This window comes from Solea solea, chromosome 13 (genome assembly GCF_958295425.1).
Source record: "Solea solea chromosome 13, fSolSol10.1, whole genome shotgun sequence".
NCBI classification, from domain to species: Eukaryota; Metazoa; Chordata; class Actinopteri; order Pleuronectiformes; family Soleidae; genus Solea; species Solea solea.
The window spans coordinates 10,578,109-10,603,621 of record NC_081146.1 but is presented as its reverse complement, the minus strand read 5'-3'; the positions used below and the strand labels follow the sequence as shown (position 1 = coordinate 10,603,621).

At 39.8% G+C, this 25,513-nt stretch overlaps 1 protein-coding gene across 1 annotated transcript in view; it reads right to left on the bottom strand.

Annotated features, from left to right (window-relative positions):
* Nucleotides 1–838: 838 nt before the first annotated feature.
* The window catches only part of si:dkey-233k19.3 (dynein axonemal heavy chain 11), a 48,364-nt gene continuing 23,689 nt past the window's right edge, over nucleotides 839–25,513 (bottom strand). Inside the window, exons 43-82 of the mRNA XM_058648362.1 lie at nucleotides 25,212–25,362; nucleotides 24,988–25,119; nucleotides 24,383–24,556; nucleotides 23,581–23,785; nucleotides 23,178–23,343; nucleotides 22,940–23,042; nucleotides 22,158–22,397; nucleotides 21,915–22,076; nucleotides 21,614–21,807; nucleotides 21,069–21,231; nucleotides 20,465–20,588; nucleotides 19,801–19,943; nucleotides 18,840–19,001; nucleotides 16,787–17,020; nucleotides 16,483–16,629; nucleotides 16,243–16,356; nucleotides 16,013–16,156; nucleotides 14,808–14,990; nucleotides 14,596–14,697; nucleotides 14,360–14,494; nucleotides 13,003–13,176; nucleotides 12,616–12,851; nucleotides 12,232–12,354; nucleotides 9,890–10,094; nucleotides 9,095–9,259; nucleotides 8,759–8,899; nucleotides 8,340–8,510; nucleotides 7,798–7,920; nucleotides 7,084–7,277; nucleotides 6,828–6,976; nucleotides 6,618–6,745; nucleotides 5,523–5,750; nucleotides 5,232–5,423; nucleotides 4,093–4,221; nucleotides 3,201–3,443; nucleotides 2,916–3,098; nucleotides 2,721–2,836; nucleotides 2,536–2,648; nucleotides 1,808–1,948; nucleotides 839–1,717 (exon numbers count right to left, since the gene is read on the bottom strand). Coding sequence (XP_058504345.1) covers nucleotides 1,470–1,717; nucleotides 1,808–1,948; nucleotides 2,536–2,648; nucleotides 2,721–2,836; nucleotides 2,916–3,098; nucleotides 3,201–3,443; nucleotides 4,093–4,221; nucleotides 5,232–5,423; nucleotides 5,523–5,750; nucleotides 6,618–6,745; nucleotides 6,828–6,976; nucleotides 7,084–7,277; nucleotides 7,798–7,920; nucleotides 8,340–8,510; nucleotides 8,759–8,899; nucleotides 9,095–9,259; nucleotides 9,890–10,094; nucleotides 12,232–12,354; nucleotides 12,616–12,851; nucleotides 13,003–13,176; nucleotides 14,360–14,494; nucleotides 14,596–14,697; nucleotides 14,808–14,990; nucleotides 16,013–16,156; nucleotides 16,243–16,356; nucleotides 16,483–16,629; nucleotides 16,787–17,020; nucleotides 18,840–19,001; nucleotides 19,801–19,943; nucleotides 20,465–20,588; nucleotides 21,069–21,231; nucleotides 21,614–21,807; nucleotides 21,915–22,076; nucleotides 22,158–22,397; nucleotides 22,940–23,042; nucleotides 23,178–23,343; nucleotides 23,581–23,785; nucleotides 24,383–24,556; nucleotides 24,988–25,119; nucleotides 25,212–25,362 — 6,580 coding nt within the window. The 3' untranslated portion in view covers nucleotides 839–1,469. The remainder of the gene's footprint in view (nucleotides 1,718–1,807; nucleotides 1,949–2,535; nucleotides 2,649–2,720; nucleotides 2,837–2,915; nucleotides 3,099–3,200; nucleotides 3,444–4,092; nucleotides 4,222–5,231; nucleotides 5,424–5,522; nucleotides 5,751–6,617; nucleotides 6,746–6,827; nucleotides 6,977–7,083; nucleotides 7,278–7,797; nucleotides 7,921–8,339; nucleotides 8,511–8,758; nucleotides 8,900–9,094; nucleotides 9,260–9,889; nucleotides 10,095–12,231; nucleotides 12,355–12,615; nucleotides 12,852–13,002; nucleotides 13,177–14,359; nucleotides 14,495–14,595; nucleotides 14,698–14,807; nucleotides 14,991–16,012; nucleotides 16,157–16,242; nucleotides 16,357–16,482; nucleotides 16,630–16,786; nucleotides 17,021–18,839; nucleotides 19,002–19,800; nucleotides 19,944–20,464; nucleotides 20,589–21,068; nucleotides 21,232–21,613; nucleotides 21,808–21,914; nucleotides 22,077–22,157; nucleotides 22,398–22,939; nucleotides 23,043–23,177; nucleotides 23,344–23,580; nucleotides 23,786–24,382; nucleotides 24,557–24,987; nucleotides 25,120–25,211; nucleotides 25,363–25,513) is intronic.

The window sequence follows — 25,513 nt, the reverse complement described above, 5'->3', positions numbered from 1 at the left end:
TGTAGTGAGTACACAAGTATTTCACTTGCTTGATCAGTGACGTACCAAAAGAAACAAATGTGGGCTCTTTTGGGTTTTTTCCCCCTCCCATGGCTGCTGTGAGGCGTAGGTGTGACCCAGATGCCCTTTGCTGACTTTAACCAGGTGTCCTGCTTGGCCTTTAACATGACTATCAGTGGCACAACCCCTGCTGCGCCGGGCGCTCTACCCTGCCATTTCCTCCCAAACACTGCCAGCACTGTATCATTTCCCTGTCACCAAATGACTGGCTAGCTGCTATGGGGTGCTAATGAGGGGAAGAGAGGGCAGATGAAGAGAAACTACAGGAAGACTGCTTCTTCATTTCCCCCCTGCACAATACAATACACGGAATCAATCCTCCGTCCTCTGCTTGTCTGTCTGTGGCTGCTTTGGCTGCAGGGAGAAATTAAGTGCAACACAGCAGTTATTAGTGTTGGAGAAAATCTCATTTGAGGAGATAAGAGCCCCGACTTCCTCCACCCCCCCCCCCCCCCCCACTCCCCCAACACCTAATTCACTGGCTGTAAATTGTGCATCATAATATCTCCTGTTGATTACAGAAGATAATGTTACACCTGTTTGTTGCAACCTATTTGTTCAGTTGTTATCTCGTCTGTCGGCGGTATTTTGTCAGTGAAGCACTTATCTCCGTAGTTCCTGTAATATTTTTAGTGTTAGGGTTTAAAGCATAAACAATCAATGCTTTAGAATAATCTAAAGATCTTGTTTTTTCAATGAATCTTAAGTAAATCAATTACAAAAAAAAAAAAATCCATTCTAGATAAGAAACACTGTGTCTTTAGGGTCTTTCAAAGTTAAATGTTTAATTTGGTTCAAATGAAGTAAATCAGATGCTAAAAGAGAGCACGGACAGATAAAGGATGAGTAATCTAATGTGTTGCTTTCTTATAGAAAGTTATCAGTGTCTCTGAATAGGTTTCTTCACCAGGCCAGGCTGAATGAATTACACTCGTCAGTTAGTATTCTGCCTCTGCCGTACAAAAGGTCAATGTCAAATGCACCTCATTTAAAAGTCAATAGCAACCATGCACATCATCTCCTGGGAATTCTGTCCCGGGAAACCTCCAGACGGCATTGTGTATCATTCAGTTAGTAGAGGGCAGCCACGGGGCTTTTTTAATCTTGACCTTCCAATAAAATATGCTCCCAATCCAGAATTACATGGTCTGAGATGGAGACATAAGCTCCCAACAAATCATGCTCACACTGAGCCATCTCAAGGGAAAAGTTCAACAGTGTCACACACAGACAACAGGTTCACCACAGGTTAAACTCTGCGTCTGTACTTTATCTTTAAATCTAAAACACACACAAACACACAGGAATATGACTAAAATACATGTTTTAATACGATCTAAAAAGAATAAAAATGTTTAACACTGCTTTTAGAATGCTGTTGGCAAACACTGTTAAAAATCACTTCACTGTCACACAGACAGCAACAACGCTACTCCAGCTATAATCCACCTGGCAGGAGGCTGTTTGGTTCTAAGGTGGAGGCTCCAGACGTACGTGGAGCCGCGCTGCTTGGTGCGGTACACCGGACACTCGTAAGTACTTCTGAGTTCTTGCTCGTCTGCAGGCACAGCTCTCACATACAGCACTGGCATAGCTGGAGTCAGGTCCCTTAAGACCGCCTCAGATATGACGCCAGACTGAGTGTCCCAGCGAGCTCCTGGAGAGACACGGGAGTGATTTGACGTGTAGGGCTCGTTCGGGGACAGCAGAGATTATCCAACGGATGTTAGCATTGGTTTATTCTCACCTTCCATAAACAGCCCGTGGATGTAGGCTCCCTCTCGTGGTGGATGTCCAAAGTCGTCTTTGGTCTTTTTTGTCACGTCCACAGTCAGAGTCATTTTATCCAACGGCCACTGATTCTTGCGAGCGATGCTCTGCAGCACAGCTGGAAGTAAAACAAGACCACGTGCTAATATTCTTTACTTTCATGTGCACATGTATGAAAGTAAAGGGAATATTCCTGGGCAGTTTGAGAGTTATTTTAAAGCAACATTTTTTTAATCAGCGGATCTTTATCTTCCTGTACATATCTTTATCTTGTGCAGAGAGAAATTAAAATGATGTAACAATGGCGTTCTTCTATAATTATTGTTTCCAAAGATGCCTGAAAACACCTTAACTTTCCTTTTTGTAGAATTGTTGCACTAAATTGTTGTTGTCTATGTTGTGTAACTGTTATGTAATTAGTATAGTCTGGGCATATTGTCTTCTGAATAGTTCAGTAAGATTTTGTATTCAGGTGGAGCCTTTAAATGAGTCCCATTAACTTTATGCCTCTCTCTATGTCCTTTTAAAAAAAAATATATATATTTACCTTTTTCGTTAAGTGTATTATGCAAAACAAATCTCATCAAAATAATCAATGAATTAAATGAGATTACAACTGGGAGTTCAGATCTCTGGATCCCCAAACTACCCGGTGAAAACCACGGATGTAAATGACTGCTGTTCACAGTGGGAGTGGGATCTCACCTGTGAGGAAGGACTGAGGGTTGAAAAGCCCTGACAGCCAAACAACAGCAGGCAGAACAAAGTCCTGAGTCCAGCTGTCCAGCTCATGACAACTACACATTAGATCAGCAAACCTAAACAGAGCAAAGGTTAAAGGAAAGTCCAGACGTGCGAGCATTGCTGATTATTAGAAACAGTTGCTGTACCACTGTGGCAGTGTTTTAGTCGAGGGATAAGCCAGTTTGGCCCAGGAGTCGGGGACAGAATCATTGAACAGTGAGGACTGCAGCGTCTCCATACTGGAGGACATGGTGAGGTCTCCCTGCACAAAGAGAATACAAGCTTTTAGTGTTGAGAGAAGGTCGTTGTTGTGTGAGCAGTAGAGTCACAGTTGATCGTACCCTCAGACCAAGATCCAGCTCATTGAGAGACTTCCTTATTTCTGCCAGCAACAGATTCATCCTTTCACACTCCTGCAGACACACTAAAATGTAGGGGCTTCGCTCTGTCGTCTTTGTGCTCATCTCTGTCATGTTATACTCCTCTGGAAGCCTTTCAAGGATGTCCTCAATGATGGTCTTCACCTGACAAATGGGACAAACATGGCATGGTTATTCATGCAGGTAGGAAGGTCATTGTCATTGTTCTCTCTCTGCTCTCTTCTTTTTCTTTCCTGACGTTCACACCTTCTCCTCTGTGCTCTGAGCCGCTCCCTCTCCTCTGGAGTAGTCGGGAGGCTGCAGCTCCAGCAGAGTCCTTAGCAGGTTGTCTGAGGTGACAGTGAGGCACTCCAGCTCAGCATTTGGAGGGAGACCATAGAGTGTGGGATTCTCAGGTGGAAGATGCTTGTCAATATAACTGTGGTAACCACTATAGTCCATGAACGGCGGAGCCAGGAAGCCAGGACACAGAGAGAGCTCCCCTTCAAACTAGGACATTTGAAAGAAACAAAAACAAAAGGAATGACAGTGCGGGAGAATGTTTGTTATGCAACGATTATCTTGACGGTTAAAGTCTAACCCAAAAAAAGTCTGATCCAGCTTTAAAATTGAAAATGATTGACAGCAGCGCACGCACAAGCCATTTGCTGCACTTACAACTAAACACAGTGATTGACGTCTGATTGTTCAAATTGTTTTTTTGGGAGAATGAGTGTCAGCGTTGTTTGGCTGTGAAAGCAAACTGGCAGAAGGTTAGTCTCACTCCTTTGGGGAGGTGAAACAGCTGAATTCCAGATGAAACATCCCTCTTCAAAATCACCTAATACATATAATACACGTGTAATTCAGCAGCTGGTGAACGCACAGTGGTGAAATTACAAAAGTGAGGAGCTAACAATGAGCAGTTGCAAAGATTTCATGATGGCAGTTCAGGTTTGCATCCCAAGAGGGCACCATTTACCTTGACAACACTAACAAAACTGCACATTTTCTTTATCATTTCAAAACGAGAGCAAACTTCACGACTGTGTTCCAAAATGACAAGGTGAACTGAACCCAATTTAAATAAATAAATCGTTGATATTAATATTTTGTGGCACAATTTGTTGAAACCAAACACAGAGGAGAGGAAACTCACCATTTTTGGATGCATGAATTCTTGCAGATAGGTCTTACACAGTCTCCTGTCCCAGTCATCAGTGATGTGTCCTCCGTACATGATCTCTCCAAAAAGAAAACACAAGTCCTCCCAAGGCACCAGCATGGACTTAAATAGACACAGAGGAGACAAATGTATTATACATTTCAGATATTATAATAATAATAATAATAATAATAATAATAATAATAATAATAATAATAATAATAATAATAATGATGATGATGCTGTGCCTTTAAATAGTTGTCAAAATGTTTAATTATAATGATAATTGAGGAATATTCTCGAATTGTTTCAACGATACTTTAGTTTCATTTTGGCATTATTCCACCATTCCTTTGAAACTTCTCGCACAAACCGCATTATCTCATTAAACGAGCTCTTTAGATCAGGATAACTGTCGGCATATCTAACACAATTATATTTCTTTACACAAATTGATTCAAGGTGTGACAGAGGAGTCTTCTCCTCGGTAAGATTATGATCTGTGAGGGTGAAGGAGGAAGAAAAGAAGGGGTGATTCATAACAAATTACAAAAGCTGGAGGTTCACAATCATTTGTACCTGTATTGTTTTGCAAATTGCTTCCTTCATCAGCTCTAATTACAGTGATCACTTATGTAGCGTTGTGGACTGTCACATTGGCTGCATGTAATTACATTTAGGATAACGCTTCATTGCCCCCCTAATGAATCCTCTGTATACGCACATACAGGTTACTGTTTGGTTAACATAATGAAGGACATTCGTTTTTGGAGGGCAGAATACCTCACAGACATAATTGGTTGTGACCGGAGTAATAGGAGTTGTAAGAGAAATACATTAGGAGTAGTGCAAGTTGCAGCACCATGACAATGATTTTTTTTTGTCTTTGTGAAATAAAGCTAAATTATAGGCTTCGTTATAGAGCAAAGAAATTTCGAATAAAAGATGAGAATGAAGTGCCCCCCCCACTCCTGCAAATTATAAAAGAATTCAACAAGTAATTGCAGACACCGCAAACTCCATTATTATCAACAATGTACACAGGATAAGAAAGAAGTAGCAAGAAAGGTCAGTAAAAAAGTTAAATAAAATATAGAAAGTTGAATTATATTGAAAAGTAGTTGTGGAAATACTTTGGTGTTGGCCTCTAAGTAGTTATACAAGACGTTTGCCGAGATGGTGAGGTCTCCGGTGCTGATGGGGTAGTTATGGTTCCACCCTTGGGGACCAAATTTACGGCGCTCTGTAACACAAGCATGAAAAAAGCAAAGGGAGAAAAGCATGGAGTTGAACTCCTGCTCTCTGGAACACATTTCCAGAGTGTCCTGCAAAAAAAGAGAGAGGGATGTGATGTCATACACAATACAGTGAATGTCATCAATGTAATGTATATTAGAAGAGGTTATTCAAAATGTTTAACACACCTGATTGAAGTTGTTGAGGGCAGTGTGCAGACTGGCATTCATGCCAGTGGGTGGCTCATTGGTAATTTTGATGGCGTTTTCCAGTATTCCTCCAGGGATCACATGCTGCTCAGGACTTGGTGCTGGTTCACCGGTGATGAACACCCTGTAGCTGGGGTGACAGTCCACCGCTACCGTCTCCAGGAGAGAATCTAGAGAAGGCAGCCAGCAAGCCACGAGGTGTACATTCTGGAAAACGAATAAATCACAACATTAAAACTGTTGTGCACAACGTCTAAATATAAACAAATGTCTGATTAAGCCTGATCAGCTCCAAATGACTCTCTCTGTGTTTGTCAGTTGCAGTGTTTGGATCTCATGTCATCCGGATACATCCTTTTGTTGCGTCATTTGGAGTATGACAAAAAACACAAAGATACGTTTTAAAAGTGATTTTTACTGCTCAAAAAACCCAGTCGTTCAGCAGTGTTTAACAGGATAAATGTTTCTTATCCCCGCCCTCCCTTGCGCTGCTGGTGCGTAAACACAAACACTCCCTCAGTCAGAACTGATGGTATTGCTTGACAGAGCCTGTGGCAAAATCTTATAAAACCACGGTGAGTGCAGAAATAAGGACATAAGAGCAGCAGCTGTCTCTGTTGGTTTGTTTGGGTTGTATCGCCTGGAGCACAAAAATAAAATACCATTCCTTTTCACACAGATCAAACAGAGGCAGAATAACAAGTTCAACAACAATAATTAAAAAAAAATATCACCATAATTATACACTGCAGTTAAAAAAAACTTGCCCGGGATATTATTTTTTATTTTTAAGTTTTAAGTTTATAAAGATGAACTAAAACAACATCAGAAACCCAGAGCCAAACATCGGAAGCCAAAACACTGGCAAACCTTCAGTTTCTTGCTAAAGGCTTCTGTAAAGGCAGCATTTAGGGAGCTGATGCAGCCAATTATGTTTTTTATCGAACCAAATTGAGTTTATTTCACTTGCTCGGTGGATTAGATAATGTGATTACATGCAATACTGGCGGCTAAGTGGAAGAGCAGCTTGATGTCACTGCAGTGATCTGGTCACTAAATAGTAACACTCCCTACCTGCAGAATGACCCAGTGTCCCAGTTTGGAGGCATTTTCCAGAGCCCATTCAGCTACCTCCTCCTGTCCCTGTCCCAGGGACACATTGAGTAAAGTGCCTTTGTCGAGAGAGAATCCCAGCTTCAAGCCTGCAACAAAAGGGACACTTTGAATATTTAACCCTGCTAAGTGATGTGGATGTGCAAATACAAAAAACATTAAACATGATACCTAGCTTCTCTACATCTTTGAGTGGATCCACTCCAGGTGAGAGGATGAAGAACACAGGGGTTGAGGGGCCACTTTCCTCGTACAGCTTTTCAAATTCAAGCCTGGCCGCTTCCACATATTTTGTTCCCATGCTCTCCTCCACAAAGTTCCTGTCAGGAAACATTGTCAGAGAAGCAAAATGACGTACTGCTCATCACTTGAAAAGATTCAAATAAGATTAGCTCATTTTGCTACATGCTCCATGTCATTCACTCACCTCAGTGAATAGGTTAACCTATCAGGGCGAAGTGCTCGGAGGATTATGAGCTTCTGGAGGGAGCTCTTGTTCTTCCAGTCCTGAGGAAGTCTTTCCTTTTCAGGACAGCTGGATTCAACCACCTTCCTCCAGCGCTTTGGTGAACTCTCGATATCTCTGTCCAGTCCACTGAAGTCCTCCATTGTAGAAATTGTCTAAGCACATAAACATTATAAGACCTCTCTTTATTAAATGTGTAAAATAGTATATGTAGCAATAATATGTGGTTGCAAACAAAAACAAGGAAGTTTTGCTTAAACCTGGTACAATTAGTCTCTGCTGGTAATACTTTACATTACATTCAGTTACAACATAAAAAATGGTTTAATCTTATTTCTAATGCAATTAACAGCTTGGCAAAAACTATGGTTATAAAGTGTTATTAAATAACACTAATGTCCTTACTTACTCATTTCCAAAACAATATCCTTATAGCAACTGACTACCACCATCAGTGTAACACATTCACTCAATGTTTGTGAATCAAAATTAATAATTACCAAAGTTGAAATTAACTCTCCAAATTGTCCATTACTTGCCCATTACAAAACTGTTAACCATATTGTTACTGTACTGTACCCTTCTTGAAGATATATACTGTACATAGTTAATATTTTATTGCATACTCTCCCTAAATAAAATACCATCCCATGGATATCTTATGATACACTGTACCTTAATGGCTCCCCAGCTATGTGCAGAGAGGAAGGACACAGGACAATGTTTGCTTGTTTCCACAGGAAAACGCAGCAGCAAGTCAAATTCCTCAGCATCGATCAGACCGTGTTTGAGCAGAATCTAAAGGGAAGGACAAAAGCAAGTTTGTTATGATATAGTGTGTTGCATTGATCTCTTTTCAATCATTTCCACAGCTAAAGACTTTGGCAAAAGGAACGGGTTAAAATCATACAGGTTGATAAATCACATGTGAATGTGGAAATGCCACATGAAGGGCAGCCTTCAGAGCAGCTTTTTTTTTTTAAAGGCGAAAACAGTTGCCGCGGTGACAGATAATTGCATTATGCCATCAGAACCAGCCCCCTTGTCAGAACCAACTGTCTGAACAGCAGCCACGGAGCAGGGTGTGAGAGGTAATCAATGGCAGCGTATGGTCCTGCTGACTGCTTTTAATTGAAGTTAATGTGGGGGCAGAAAAGTACTTTGATTGATGAGGATGACAGGACGCTCCACCTTTGAGGCGGCCCTAAGTCTCTCACCTGGAAGGCAGTGTGTGACAAGAAGGTTAACTTGTCTCTCTCAAACAGGCCCTGGCAGGTGTACAGGAATACATAATAGGTGATGGCCTCTCTGAGGGTGTGCACTCTGGTCCTCACATCCTCGTCCCATTCTGCATGCTCCATCGCTTTGTTAAACACTGAGTTGAAGGTCTGAAACACAACCAGAGGGAGGATCAGTGCTGTCAAACGGCCATGAGCCCAAGCTCTGCACTGAACTGAGAACAAAACAGATAACACATGGGTAAAGAAAAGTACATCTAACCCGATTTCTAACCAGCACTGCTGATATAACAAAGAAAATCCAATAGAATATTGGTCTAAATGGACTGTGTATTATTTGAAATAATGCAAAAACCATGTTTGTCCCCCTGAGAGCACTTCAGGCATAAATCCTTCACCTTGAGAGAATGCTGGTACATAGGGTTAATCTTGCTGAGGTCACTGATGATGAAGAAGAGGAGTGATGCTCTCTCAGCTGCTGGGCGGTAAAGTTCTCGCGCCTCGTTGATCTTTGTCTCGTTCTCTCTGGCCTCCACCACCTGCGTGTGCCAAATGCACAAAATGAGCTATTAGGCTCTCAGTCATGCTCCAAATCCCTCTCATTACACATATTCAAACCACATATCATTTGAAGTTAATGCAATAAAATGAGGCACTTGTTGTTGCATGACATTCAAACACATTTGAGTGACAAAAAAAAAAAGGTGCACTCAACAACAGTCTGACCGACTAACCTTGTGCTGGATGTGGGCAGCTGTGGTCTTTGTGTTCTCAAGTTGCTCCACGAGAGAAATATCACCCAGAAAATTACCACCGGCTGCAGAGAGTCGACTCAACAGGTCATCCTCCAGCTGCTTGAGCTCAATCTTAAAGTGGTTCTGTTGTGTGGTCAGCTCCAGCTTAGAGAATATACACAAAACAATTCAGATTGGTGGATTTTCCTATTTATCTGTATATCATCGACCAAGATACTTGCATTTAAAAAAACATCACTTTAATGCAAACAAGTTTCATGTAGACTGATCAGTTGAAGCTCTACACAATTTCATCTTTTTTTGTTAAAATCCTCTTCATGTCCTAATAGAAAAATCAATAAAAACAAACAACAAGTTCAGTGTTTTCTTAAAGGTAATTCAAACATGGTGTAAACAGTATTAACAAAAATGTCATCACTGCTCGTTCTCCTCCACTTGGCTTAGTGTTGTGTTTTGAGGAAGGAGCATTGACAAAAGGACAGACAGGACTCCCAAATCAGGGAGTTCACAAGCACAAGAGTTTGAGCAAACAAAATTTCGATCATTGCAAACAAAAAGTGTATTTTCAAACAAATGAAATACAATATTTTTGAATGGTTAAATCGCTGTTGTATTTGCAAAAGTTTGTGTTGTTTGCTTCCTAAAAAGTCTTCGTGAAAATATTGACACAAATCTAATTATCCGGACATTAAGAGGATTTCAACAAATAAGATTTTTAAAAAAAATGACAGACTTGAGCTTTAACATATTTTTATAAAATGCTTTAAGGTTCACCTTTAGGGCCTCCAGGTCAGGTCTTTCCCGGGACACTACCTGTCCCAGCAGCTGTTCCTCCAGGCCCACAGGAGTCACTGTGAAGTTGATGAGTGTGGTCTGGGCCTGGAGCTCAGGAGGGAAGTGGGGATTGGCCAATTTAGTGTGTAGTATGAGCTTGAAGTTACTGTTGTATTCGCACAACTTGCCCCCAATTTGAATGTACCTGAAAATCAGTGGCAATGTTTTACATATAAAATATGCATGAAGTGAAAAACACAGACAAGAGTAAAAGAAAACATAGGCAATAAAATAAATTAACAGATTTGGTAATGAGGCTGATGCAGTACAGGAAATGTGCCTCAAAATGCTGCTCTTCCCAGCAAATACAGTGATATTTCATGTTAGGAGTATTTGGTTTCAGGTTGCAATAAACAAAATGATACAAACCTATTTTTTACCTGCAAAACAAACAAATAATTCAATATAATAGCATACTACATTACTACATTCACTTTTAAAGTAAAGAGGATTAAGAATGTCACTCTTTCCAGTGCAGATAAAATTGAAGAAGATGATGATGATGACGTAGACAGTTAAAAAAAAGGATAATTATGACAGCGATAACAATGACCATAATGGCAACAGTAAACATTTGAATCGTGACACTGTAAACTCTGTATTTTGAAACTTGTCTCGATGCTCATGATTGAGTCAACTTCACTTCATCTGCAACTTCCACAGATGAAAAAACTTCATTCTGATTCCAAATGTCTCTCATACTATAGACAAATATTCATGAATAAATATGACAGATTGCGTCCACAGCAGCCAATTTTTATCTGTTCCTGCATTTCAATTAAATTAGCGCTTGCTTGACGACGTGGTGGCTTTTCATTTTTCTCTAATTACCCCTTAGATGTCAGGCAAAGGCCCCAATTTTACAGCACAGGTTCCTCGTGGCCTGGGTCTGGTTCAACTCTATATCTTCACAAGCCAGAATTAATGTACTATTGATAGAACCATTACTCCACCAAATTAAAGTCCTTTCTGATGGATTGGCTTGTAGTCTTCCATCAGCCATGAAAGGAATAATTAGTATTCATTACTTCACACTCTACAACATTCCAATTATTAATGAACTTCAGCTGTGGAAGCCCTACCAGATCCATCATGGCTGCCCCAGCAGGTTGTATTAATCATCGACAGAAACAAGTGTGTGGGTCATCTACAAGGGATAAACTTATAATCAGATTTACCATGATGAATTGTTACATCTGGACCAACAGGACTTCAGGTGAAGCTCATACTTGACTTAGATACTTCATATACAGTACATAATCATATATATACATATATGTTTGTGGCAAGAGCCAGGACATTTTTTACAGGTTAAAGTCAAATCCGACTGTCAATTGTGAATATGTTTTTTCCATATAGATTACCATATTCAGTCAATTTAAAAAATAAAGCTGGGCTTTGCCTGTTGAGGCCAACTCAGCTGTTGACTAAAAAAAAGGAAAGTTGATCATTTTTGGATGCATGTGTGAGTTAGAGATTCTTATATCAAATAGCATTAGTGGTACAGCCTTATTTTTAATTAAATGACACAAAATCCCCAAACATGACCTCACTACTTTGACAAACGACAGCAGGTTGTGATTTAAGATAATCCGCATGCAATGATTCATGTTAGTGTGTAGAGTGTAAAGCTGACTCAGTAATTTTATCATTCCTTTTCCAAATAAATAAATGCAGACAAATCATCTATCAGGGCAGTGGAATTATTGAAGCTGAATTGAGTTTGCCATTATGATGGAGGACTGGTGAATTAAGTGTGTTACATGCCAGCTTTTTTGTGGCAGACAGGAGTCCTTATACATAACCATGACTGTCTTCAATTCAGCTCTCTTTACACTGAGGCTCAGCTGTTCAATATTCATCGCACCTAAAGAATATGAACACACAAATATACATCTATCACACATCTTGAGGGGCCAATCAATATGGTGGCCACAGGGATTCAGAACACGTGCCACAAATTCATTTATACTCTACAGAGTGGGCAATAATAAAGCATTCAGTCATGTCTTACTGGTGTTTCAATGCTCACTAAGATTCAACCATCTGGTAAATCTGCCCCTATTGTCTCACACCGCGGACACATTTTGATGGGCTGTGGGCAAATTGACTTGTGTATCTGGAGTGATATAAAGACCATACATTGATTTAAATGGTTTTTGGATGGCGACAACAGTATTTAAACTTGTTAAAGCTAGTTTGTTGCTCCATTTATGTTTTTTGTATCCTCCATCTTTCTACATAAAACGGTATAAATGCAATGTTGTAGTTTCATAACTGACCTTCCTCTTTTGATAGTGTTTCTTCCCAGCAGAGGCTCGAGGACGGGGTCAACCTTTTCGGGCAGATTCTCGATCAGAACTGTCTCACCACAACTGAGGGCTACTTCAATCACATCAAGATACCTGCGAATATAAAAGCAAATTTTACATTTAATATATTTCGGTTTATTTTTATCATATCAAAAAAAAAACTTGTTTTATTCTTCTAACAAGATATTTATTTTCTAATAAAATATTGTTATCGAACCATACTTGGAAGATTTGTGTAATGATTTTGGAAAATGATGGTGATTTTTTGGAAATTGTTTCCAACCAAATATTGCCAAAATTTTGTGATGTGGCTGATGTGGCTGTAAATTGATACATACATAATTCCTTTCTCACCCTTTCTGTCCCAGCTGCACCACCTTCAGCTCCGACCCTAGTCGGTTTCTGACCCACTTGACGCCTTGCTGCTGTGGGTCAATCATGAGCGGCCAACGCTCACTAGTGGTCAGGATGGCAGCATTCTCGGTGGACATCCGATCATTTGGCAGGCCCTGGTTATGCCAGGCAGCCACAGTGGCATCGTCTGTAAGCATGAGGATGGGATCCAGGCCCTCTGTCAGTGGTGTGGAGACCTGGAACAGAAATCACGTTATGATGTCAGTGCAGTTGGAGCAATAAAGGCTGCTGAGACAGATGAGCTTCAGCTCACAGACTTTACTGTGGATGTTTGTAGATAAATATTTCACTGCAATCCAAGACTGTAAAAAAAGAAACAGGCATTACCATCTGAGACTGAAGGAAGGGGATCCACGCATTGTTAAAGAGCTCAATGCGATATTGCCTCGTAAAATATCCCATGTAAGAGACGAATGCTGAAGTGAGGAGGGCATCACCACATAGCGTTTTCTGTTGCTCTTCATACTGAACAAGTGCTTGGGACCAGCGTTCCTTCTCTGACTGCAAGACACAAAACAAGACTTAAAGACAATTAAAAAAAATATGCAAACATTTATGAAACTTAGTTGAAACCAAAGAGATGAGGGAAAAATCTACTACGCGGGGAAATTCATGTGCTGAGTCACCTGCCACTTCAGGAAAAGTAAGCACTAAGGCATTCAACTGCAATTCCTTTAAAATAGCTTTGCAAGTTTGATTCACTCAGCATCAATTTAGCATTCATTTAAACCTTCAATACTAGCACTGTGACAGCCCTACAACAATAAATCATGCATGGCATTTTCTTACAAGGGGCTGTGGATTTAGAATATGTCACATAATAAATTTTCAGACAGTTAAAAATCACTATAATTTTACTCTAATGTATTATGGATTGCCTGTAATATCACTCAGTCCAGGGTGAGACACTGTTAATTTCCAACAGATGTTGAGGCTTTGAGGTAAGTTAATGATTAAATATAGACGGCCTGATTTATTAGTCTGAACACTATTGCTTCCAGGTCAATGCCATAAAGACAAAACATTTATCTTGATATGCTTAAAAGCCAAGCTGTTCCATGCAAACCACATTTATTTTGTGGAATAAGAAAGTGAAAGTTACAAAAAAGCCCGTTAAATTACCATCTTTCATTTCATATTAGCATGCATAAGGATAATAGAGACTGCAGTCCAAAAAAGCCATGCACAGCAACACGTTATATTTAACAAGTGTTAAATAGAATATTCAACAAATCATACAAATCCGAAACATTTGACATTTATGTCTTACATACAGTTATATTCCATGAGATGGTTTTCGAGTGAACTATTATTACACACACACACTGCAGCCCTGACTGAAGCAGTGTTAGTGTAGTGCACATGCCATCTCTCTTCCTTTCTACATTTGGAAGCAGTTCAGTTACCAGTTGCCCAGTTCAGCCATGCGTTTTCTGTGGTCCAGCCCTCTCTACCTGTCTCACAAGTCCCCAGGATGCTGCTGGGCCAGGCTGTAAAATCTGCCTTTTTCCTGAACTACTCATACAAATGTCAGGAAACGCTGCCAAAACATAACAAACTCTAGTCCAGATTATTGATGCAATTCGAGCACCTCTCCATGTGTGCCCCCGGTGATTTAACAGTTTACTTTATGCCAGGTCACCCCCAGCAACACCATCAAACTCGTCCATCTCTCCTTGTTTACCTCTAAGCCCTTGACTAGTTGATTGGCCAGCTCGATGGTGTGGTTGGTATGTGCCACCTCTTCCTGACAGCTGATTTTCTCAGCTGTAGCCCTTTCAAACTGAGCTGTTAAGCTCTGAACACTGGCATCAAGGTCCTAGTGAAACAAAGCAAAATTGGGCAACGGAAGTTAAACATTATTAAGAAAATACACACTCTCTAGCTCTTATGTGAATAAAGTATAATGATTTCACTCACAGCCAGTTTCTTTTGAACTGAAAGCAGTTTGGCAGTAGCCATTTCTAGCTCTGTATTAGCTTGTGATAATGCATGTCTCTTTGGAATCACCTCACAATAAATCTGCAAAAAAGGAAAACTTCATGAAATGAGACCAAGAACATGAACCGAATTTTGTTGCACAAAATGTATATAACATTTATCATAGCTAAGAAGTGAAGGCGTTGACTGACCTCGTAGTATTTGACAATGTTAATGGTCCAGGCACAGAGACCAGCTGCAGCTGTAGATTTGGTTCGAACAAGGTCAGGGTGAAACTCCGGGTTTCTCAGATACTGTTGCTTTACCACAGTCAAACAGGACTCAGGGATGTGCTCCTTGTCGTATGACACCAGGGCCTGGAGGAAATCATCCACCTGACAGACATGAACACAGAAGCATGGGATTCAATAATGTGCACACTGGACACTTGGACTTTAACTGTTATGAATTTGAACAACTAGGCAAAACTTAAGTATGTTTGTATACAATGGCTTTAAAATAAATAATATGTACTTTCGGGTTTTTTTGTGGAAGTGGAAGCTCACCATGCAAACAAAAACAACAATATTTTGTTTTGAATGCAAAGTTCTGACAGGTGTGGTAATAGGAAGGGTGAGCAGATTGTGTCCTCCATGTGTTATAATCTGCTGTCTCATCATTAGATTAATTTAATTTTAATTATATATATCTATATATAGATATATATGTATACAGTATATACATGTAAGATCTGTCTCATTAAGCTCCACACACATTATCTTAATATGGACTGACTGACTAATGTAATTATATATATAAAATATATTCTTTGTTGTGGAACTGTCTCCTCTAAATGTTAAAGTTTAATACAACTCAGGGATTACAGACTATACAGTACAAATCATATTGACAAAGTATACGAATACATTGATATCCTGAATGAAGATCGATGTGGAGGTAAAAATATAAATTTGCATTTCCCTATTTCATGTGTTCCCACTCTACACTAGGCTACAATGATAACAACCTTTTTAACTCATGCTGCCTTGATGTTTTTTAATCTAAATAAGAGGCATGTGTCACAGTATCAGACATACGTGCATAGAAAACTATTTTAAAACCTAATTATGTCTTAAATGCAGCAACTATTTCTGGAAAATAATACTATAGTTAACCCCAATTTCATGCTAAATTCCTCTGGCTTTAGGAAAAATGCACGTTTTACTTGCATTAATAGTCGGTAGAGGTTGATAAATGGTTAACACACTTGCTCTCCAGGCGAAGGAGCATATTCATAGAGCCTTCCAGCTGTAATGTGAGCAATGGTGAGATGCTGGGCAGGGCCAGGGTCAAGGCCCACACACAAATTAGTTTGGCATTAATCAGGCAGATGTGATTGACATTATGACAGCTTAACCTTGCCCATGAAGGCCCGTGCCGCCTTCCAGCTCCGATCCTTAGGCACTCGACCACGGGGGGCTAACAGAACCATCACAGCTGCTACTACATTGATCACTGCCACTGGAGGGTTTGGAAAGGCCTTCAGCTCAGTAAGATTCATCTAAAAAACAATAATAAGTACCACTTAATATTTACATTTACTAAAGATTCAAAAGAAAATGTGTTAAATCAGATAAAATGAAGCACTTTATTGAGGGTGTCCAGTGCTGTTGTGGCAGCTGTCAATGACGGCTCTGCCTTGGCCAAGTCATTTTCACAGTCTTTCTGTTTGACTGACACTTCTGCCTGAATGAGCACCACCTGTACAAAAGCAACCATAATGAGCAATATCACAAAAATACTATGTTAGTATGTGTATATGGTTCAGTATTGATAAATCACTTCAATGTTATTGTATGAAATCCAATACATGACAAAATATCTCACCTTTTGTGCCTCAACATCTGCAGCTTCTCTCTTGTTTCTAACTTTCTCAGTCTGCAGTCCAATCTTTCCGAGCAAAGCTTCGATATCCTGGTTTTTAAGGATCAGTTCACCTTCTTGTGATGCCAGTTTGGCTTGTAGATCCTCAACCTAAAACAGTTCTAATGTTATTACTTTGAATGTGTAATATATGTATACTTAATGTCAAGGGGAAAGCACCAAGGAGATTTACACTATTTCTAATATCCTTGGCCTTGGACCCTAAACCCTAATATTAGCCCCAATGATATATAATAAAGATATTTACCTGAGCAGCGGTGGTTTGTAGTTTTTGAAGGCCACTGTCAAGCCGGTTTATCTTGTGCTGGAGCTGAGCCCGGCTCTTCTCCAGAAGGTTTCTGTACAGTGTGATTTGCTGGAGAAAACTCTTGGGGGTGGTGTAATTGTACCTCTTCTCATTGCGCTGGTATTTTTCACTTGCCTGGTTGACACTAGTGTGAACGTAGGCCATGAAAAGACTGATGGATTCCTGGACGGCAGGCTGTAAAAATAAGCAGACAAGCGGGGGAGAGGGGAGAAGAGGGCAAACTGGATTGAGTAGAGTTTAACATCCCCAACCTGATGGGGACTGAAATATTATCTTCATAAATTTTGAATTCATCTACAAGTTTTGCCATCTTACTTGGATGGCCCTGACTTACTCAATCTGAAATTTAGGTGCAGTCACCAGGAGTGATTGGGCTTTGAAATCTCTATGAAAATAATGTGTTTAGGCCACCATGCAGCTTGTAAGACATGCACAATGTTTACATTATCACTGATGTCCTCCAACTTTCTGAACTCTGCCTTCAGTTGCTGCTCTACTACATCCCAACAAGGTATTCATCATATGGTGCTCAATGAGACACAGTGTCCATTACTCATACAGTTAGCGATCAATTAAAGCCAAAACAAATGAGCAAAGAATACAAGGATCAAGCCTAACCATAATTCACAAAAAGTCATTGTTAATGATCATGGGGCCAGTAGGGAAAAATCATTATTAATTAAGATCTGATATAATGGTTTTTGACAAAGCATGCTATGTTCAGTTGAGATGCGAAAGAAGTTCATATTGATTGGCCTTGGGTAACAACTATTAGTGGGCTGTGCATTTCTAACTTTAAATAAATGATCATTTCATTACTTGTATTCCTGCCTCTTTAAGAAAAAAACCCAATCACTAATGACTTTTAGATATAAGTTCTAATAAGTTTCAACTCTTCAAATTGTTTTGCTGACAATGCACCTTGATTTAAAGTCACACAACATTCCTTTCTCCTTCAATACTAGGTATTAATTATTAATTTTACTACTAGCCTCATACAAATAGTACTCCTATCTTTTATTAATAATAATAAAAGAGCTTAAGTTGCCTCACAATTATTACTTAGCACTAATACAACTTCTTAAGCACTACAGCTGGCATAGCCACGAAACATTTTTCCTGCACATGGCTATCCAGACATACACACACATACACAGTGCATAGTAACAATCTGGCACATGTTCGCATATGCGATGACAATTCCTGGTGGCGACAGCTGTGCCTCCTTAGAGGGTCGTTATGTGCTTAATCACTCTTCTCTCATTAACATAAATGATCCTGGGTTGTGATCGTTCCGCTGCCATGATGGAAAACAATGATATGCCTGCACTCACAGTGAGTCTCCAGGCATGTGTTCAGCAATTTGTCAGTAACACAGCAGAAGAACTAATGATGAGGGATCTATGGAAAAGTTAATCCAGCTGCACTGTAGTAATTAAAAGGTGTTCATTAAAGTCTGGATTGGGGGGGGTATATGGCAAACCTAGGGAAATGCTGTACATCACACCCACAGATGCATCTCTGACATCTAATCCACAAAATAATCAATTCACTGTCTATTAGACAGTGTTGGGCAAGTAGCTCAGGAAGTGTAATAAGTTACTTATTATATATTACTCCTTTAAAAAGTTTATTGAACTTTATTGAGTTAAAATTAGCAGCCAAACTAAACAACTGCAAACATGACAGCTTCTCAAAGCAAAAACCGCAGTAATGTTACTGAGCTTAGTAATTGTAGTATTATTACTCTTTTGAAAATGTTAATGCCTTACACTATTCGTTGCTGGGGAAAGAAGTACTTTTACTGCAATATATTACTGAGTAACGCGTTACTGCCCAACACTGCTGTTTGAAAAAGAAAGAGATGGTGATATTAAGTACTGGGGTTCAACTACTTTGAGGTGTGCAAAAGACACAGTGGAAAGAGGCAGTAATACAACATTATGGATGCAAACTGCTGTAAAAATGCCAAAGAAAAAGAAGGAGGCCTGACCTCAATGCCTTCAATCTCTTGGATGAACCGGTGGCTGACCGACTGTAGAGCATCAGTGGTCCAAGGATGGAACCAGTTGATGGTGGTGCATTGGACCAGGGCTGGGAATCGACGGGCCCTAACACGGAGGACATTGCCCACAGGAGACAAACACAATATCACCTACGAACAAAGAAACAGAGAGATGAAGTGCAGTCACACACAAAAACATGCATGTACAAGGGTAAGAAGAGATATATGGCCAACTGCACATGAGAAAAACAACCCAGGTCACAGAGGGGGGATCCATAACTGACAGCTCTTAGTGATCCCATTTTCATCACACTGGCATGTGGACAGACAGGCAGCCACATTCCCAGTTGGCTGGAGCAGATGGTGACACCACCAGAGGCCCTGGTGCATAGACTAGCGAGACGACATATGTGTGTACTGAGAGGGGACTTCCCTTCCTCTTAACCCCCAGTTGTTAATTCCGCTTGTCAAACATATGTAATAAAATGACACAGCAGCTGTGCCTTTAATTTTCTAGCTCAAACATGTTGCATGAGATCAAGATTTTCTCATTAATTTCTTGTTGTGAATGTCAGCTGTAATGGCACATTCAAGTGCCAACCAAAATAATGTCTTCCTCAGTGTAGTACTGTAGCAGTTCACTGTGGCAGTTTTTGCAATCTATTTGCTCAACCACTCCATTTTAAAGAACATCATTTTAGCACATTTTTTATGAAACCATATAAAGCCCACATTTTTCTTTCACAAACTCACGTCTTATAAAAACAGAGTTCCATTCTGTAACGGCACAATTTTGATGAAAAGCAGCTCATATAGTTATCGTCATGATAGTAGAACATTGAACAACTTGTTCAGACAAAAATTATAAGCCCAATCATAGAACAGACTGAAAAATGTAGAAGCCCTAATGGATAACACAAGGGAGTAGAAGCAACTTAAACGATCAGACCTTGAGCTGCAGTTGGACTCTCTCAGTGAAAAACCTCCAGCAGTTCTCCCTGTTGTCCAGCAGTCCTAGGGCTCGGACCTCAGGTCTTACACTAGACACGATGCCTTCAATCTCCTGCTCACTGAAAAGCACTGGGATTTCTCCTGAAAGGACACCCACAGACAATTAAAAACACTTAATAACAGATATATTAGACTTAGACTTAGACTTCCTTTTATTGTCATTGCACAGAGAACACAGCAGTGAAAACTGGCAACGAAATTACGTTGCTTGGCAAGCAGATAAAAAAATAAAAAATAAATAAAAGAAAAACCAACACATAGCATTGAAGAGGTAGATTATTGTGTACTGTGATTAGTAAAGAAATAAATAAGTGTTTTTGTATTATAAATATATATAAGTAGTGCAAAAAAAACAACAAAAACAGGAATGAAACCTGTAAGCAGCAGAACAGATAGCAGCTAAATATTGCACAGATCGTGGATCGAATTCCAAATTCCTTATTTGGAATTTAGTAGTCTGATGGCCAGCGGAAAGTAACTATTTTTTAGTCTGTTTGTTCTGCAGTGGATGCTGCATAAGATATATATACATATATACTGTATAAGCAATGTTCATTGGGCAACACAGGTGAAAAACAGTAGAAATGGAGATTGGGTCTGACCCGATGCCAGTAGGTCATTAATAATGACCAGGAACCGCTCATCGGGTATCTGTGCGTCAGTCAGGAGCAAAGCCACACGCTGATTCTTCACTCCAGTCTTCAGGAACAAACCTGTCAGATCCATCTAAATACAACCACAAATGGCATAAATCAACACCAATGCTGTTCACACATTAGATATCATAAATTGCATGTTTAATCAATTACAATGATTAATAGGATAGGACAACTCCTATGGTAATGCTTTGATAACAGGCTAAGAAATGATTAAATTGACAAGCTGAATTCATCAATAATATATTGAAATATTACCCACTGGCTTTTAATAGTATCTGACAATTATTTCCTGCATCAATGGAGAAGATGAGCAAAAGAGTTTCATCAATATTCTGTAAGCTGCCTGAAAGAACCAGAGAGGTCTAGATATTATTTTTTAGATAACTTGATTAAAGTGAATTATTTACATTAGCATAACAACACTGTATACCTAAAACCTTGTCTGGGGATTGGAACTACCAGCAGGTCACTTTATAGATTTTAATAAAAGGTCTTTTTTGAAGTTATACTGGATTTGGCTGTCATACATTATGGAGTCATTATTTACCTTGAGGTGCTGGATGGTATAACCTTTACTTAGAGTGATTTGGAAGACTTCCACAGAAGATATGTATGCAGCTAGACGAGTCAGGCTCTGCTTCCCACTGCCCCCGACCCCAACCAGTAAGCCATGACCCCGCGGAGACTCCAGGATGCGACTGATGCGACAGCTGGTAACAAAAAATACATGTTTCCTTCCAGACAAAAAAACTGTCTAGTCTTGTGTGTAACATTAAGGGTTTTATTGGCAAAAAAGAAATATGCTACACATAAATATGTTTGTTTAAGCCTATAATCACATTATAATAAAACATATCTGGTTTATGTAGCATAAAATTTGCCTTTTCTGTGTTGTTTAGGTGAGGGCCTTGATTTATAGAGGCTACCATCATGCTCTGCTGTGCTTCTGCAGCCACCCAAACAGACGCACTAGCCAGAGCAGCCAATGAAGAAGAACAACATGTCATTAATTCTTACAAATTGAACCTATAAATTTATGAAAGAACATACTATAACTTTATTGTGATTAATATGTGAGCTGGCTATACTTACACATGTTGCATGGCATCTTCAAAAAGCACCAGATTCATGGCAGGATTAAGCTCATTGTAGCTCTCCAGTGCATCTGTAAGGACTGTCCTGAGCACAGCCCAGTCTGTGACAGGAGCATAGGAAGCTCCCTCTTCCGTGTGGGAAAAGTGGCAATAGAGGAGAGGCTGCTTTGTGACTTCTTTGTATACCATACCCTGGACAAAGACAAGCATAACAAAGTAGTCTTTCAGTCAGTATTGTTATCTAAAGGTTAAGAACAGCAACTGGCAATTACCATTGTTTAACAGAATCTGTATGACACCTCAAAGCATTCATGCACAGTCTCCATCTGGACCTTCCGGAATAACTGCAGGTCCTTGTCATCTACCAGTCTGTCTGAGTATACTCTGCAGGACTCGTGGAGCCACAGCAGTGCCAGGTCAGTGCTGTTTCTCACACTTTCTGGTCCAGCAAAGAGAATTCCCTAAAACACACAGGCATATGAATAAATATTTCATATTTCTTTCATGGTTCAATTGTAGAGCTTTCCTTCTATCAACACTACCTGAAAGACACTGGACAAATCTCGTAGATTAAATGTATAGTGAAATTTGATTGCTGTGGGCAGAAAGCTGTGAACCATCCTCTTATGAAGACTGATGGCAGCATGGACAACAGTCGCAGCGCTCCTCTGAACCTCTGTACTGAAAGGCTGCTGCTTTAGGTGAGTGCAGAGAATCTGACTGAAGATTGACAGCTGAGCCTCAGATGAAGGAAAGTTCACTGCAAACACTGAGAAATGTCTCTGTGGAGAGAACAAGCACAAGCACATTTTTGTCCGTAAGCATGCAGTTTTAACTGTCAAAGGATGTTAGTGTCAGAATGACTATAATCAACCCCCGGAAAATTCAAATACAGAATATTTTGCAGTAAAAGCTATTTCTTTGAAAATACATATATACAACAGACATGGTATTTGGTACAGCATTAAAAATACAGACCCTTGTCATGCCAACACTTCAGTATAAAATATTGCATTGAAATCTGTTGCATGATTAATTTATTCTACTTTGGTTTTCCTTGTGACACTATAGTGGTTGAAAAATTCTTCTTCTTCATGCCTTTTCTTCGAGATTAAGACTTGCTGTGACAACACACTGAAGATTCAGGACAATTTAGGACGACGAAATTCACACATTAGTTTATTTACATTTATCTTGAGTTAAACTATGATTCAAACTTTGAAATGTTTTAAAAGTAAACCTGTCACTGAGTTGGAAAATAAATTATGCTGATATGCTTTATTGATATAAATAAAGTAAAATTATGTTGGTAAAGGTAACATACCTGTAGTCTGGGGTTGATATTGAAGCTCCCAGCTGTTGGATTCATACAGGCAACATACTGGGTGTTGTGTATTTCTTTAAGGGTCAGTTTCTGTCTGTCGTACCTACAGACAGCGTAGAAGAGAAGAAAGTTTTGGTTTTAAGAACAAAACCTACTATATCTTTGTAAAATGTTTTATGCTGTGGCATCAGACAAACACAGACACACATCTGGTACTAAATGGGTGGGATATTCTCACCAGTGACCATAGTCCAGATGTTGTCGTATAAGGGTATGAGGCTGCACTGTTCCAAAACTGTCCACAGCTGGCAGATTCATATCATCTAAAAAATAAACCAGCTTTTTGTTGCCTACAGGAGAGTAGCTTCTACCAGCTCTTTTCTCCAATGGTTGCTCCAGGATCCCTACAAGAGAAACAAAATGGTGACAACAAGAGCTTGCAACAAGATCTTTACATAGTCAAACCAATATTGGTTTGACATGTAATAATATTGGAAAGGATGGAATCTCATTGCACGCATACTGTACTTGAGGTTACATTTTCTTTCCCTCCACCCTTTCAAGCTAAAATTTACCAGCAGATGGAGCTACAGTTCACTTGATATACTACCACAGAGCAATCAAACCCCCCCCCCACTCACCCTGGAGCATAAGGGAGGAAGTGTAATAGTTGAAGGGTACTTTTGTGGTCATGTAACTCTCTGGCAGAGAGTCTAACTTGTTCCTGACAAGAGCAGTCTTTCCCACTCCTGCATTACCCACAAGCATCATTGGCTGTCTCCTCTCCAGCAACAAGTCCATGAAGTACCGAAGACGCACAGTCTCTGCTGTGTGTACCAGAACAGCCTGCAATCATAGAAACAGCAGGAAGACACAGAACAGAAACATACATGGTTATTATGCCTTTCTTTGAGTGTGATTTATTGACAGACATGTGTTCAGTGAATTGTATGTGATTTATAATTTCTTGTATTTCCCCAGTAGACCACAACTATTCTGTCATAATAGCATCATTTGCTCAGAACAAAACCCCACTAATTATGTCTCAGCAAGAGCCTTTGGAGCATTCACAGCTGTACGCAGGAGCATAAAGAAAGACAATAGAGCGTGGGTGATAGCATGAGCCTTGTTGCTCATGCTTTCACCCCCACACAGTCTGGTATGGGGTGAAGTAGATGGTAATCAGACACAGTGGCAAGCCTATCATCCACTCTAACAACCCAGCCATAACCTCATGACGTGACTTTACCCTCTCTTATTATGTTCACTGAAGCATACATAGATTTTTAATATGATTGCATTGTTCATTTTTGCTTATTTTTCTAAGAAGACTGCTTCTTGTACATGTTTGTGTGGTTATCTGTCAAACTGCTTTGAAAAGTTTGTGTTTCTGGCGTTCCATGAAGGCTGCTACTCTTTCATAGCAATATAATATGTTCCCACCTGTAATGGCGTATAAGTTTCCATTTCAAACGGAGGGACAGTATCGCTCCAGGGTAGGAATCGTCTGCTTTGAGGGTCCAGGTAGTAGTCAAACACTGTCCCCTGTGCTGGAAGCTTCACAGTATTCATTTCTTTGGTCCACCAGTAACTGAACTCTACCCGGTAATCACAGAGCTGGTCAAATCATCAAAAGATAAAAAATGATGCATTAATTCATATGATTTCAATGGCAATGAGCAACCCCGCCATTAGCCCAAATGAGTGACAGTGTGATGTGCTTTATTCTTGGACACTTGACATTTGTGATGTGCTTCTAAGTAAAAGGTGCCATGCAGAATCACCCATCAAACCTTGTAGAAGAAGGTAGTGAAAAGAGCAAAGAATAACAGGAGTTACCAAGTGGTGAATTGTCCAGGTCCATCATTTTTACACAGGTATGAGCACCCAAGATATAAAGCCTAGATTGTATTACCTTTATTAGGATGTAAAAATATTTGTGCCAAAATTACCCTTATTGTTTCTCTATACTGCATGAGTTTAAATGTAAAAGCAAATTCAATTCTTGAACCATAAGTTCATGCACTAGAATTTAAACACCATAATACCTGATCTTGACACAAGGCCCCACCAAAAGCCCAGATACAGGCAAAGGTGAAATATGTCTCATAGAGCTCACGTGGAGAGTCAGATGGGATATTTCCTGGTGTTAGAAGGCAGTCAAGCAAAGTGCAGAGTGTCTGAACAAGAAGAAAAATCATTAGTTCAGAGTGACTTTTTTTCTTAATTGGCATACAAATGGAGACATAAAAACACTGTGCGTGTTTTCTACCTGCACCATAGAGTTCTCTGGGATGGGAGTTATGGTCTTGAAGTTGTTTCTAATTTTTTCTAGACAGCGAGGAACATATTTTTCAAACAGTATAGTGAGGTGGGCCCTCTCTGTAAGCCTTTCTCGTTGGTCAATCCAGCTGGCAACATAGCTGAGAAATGATACAAGGAATCATATTATACTCATCACCTGATCTGATCATGATCTGAATCAGTTTCTCTTATCTATCAAGTAGAAGAAATATACACAAATACAATATATACTCAGTATAGTGTCACAGTGACAGCCCACAACACAGGTAA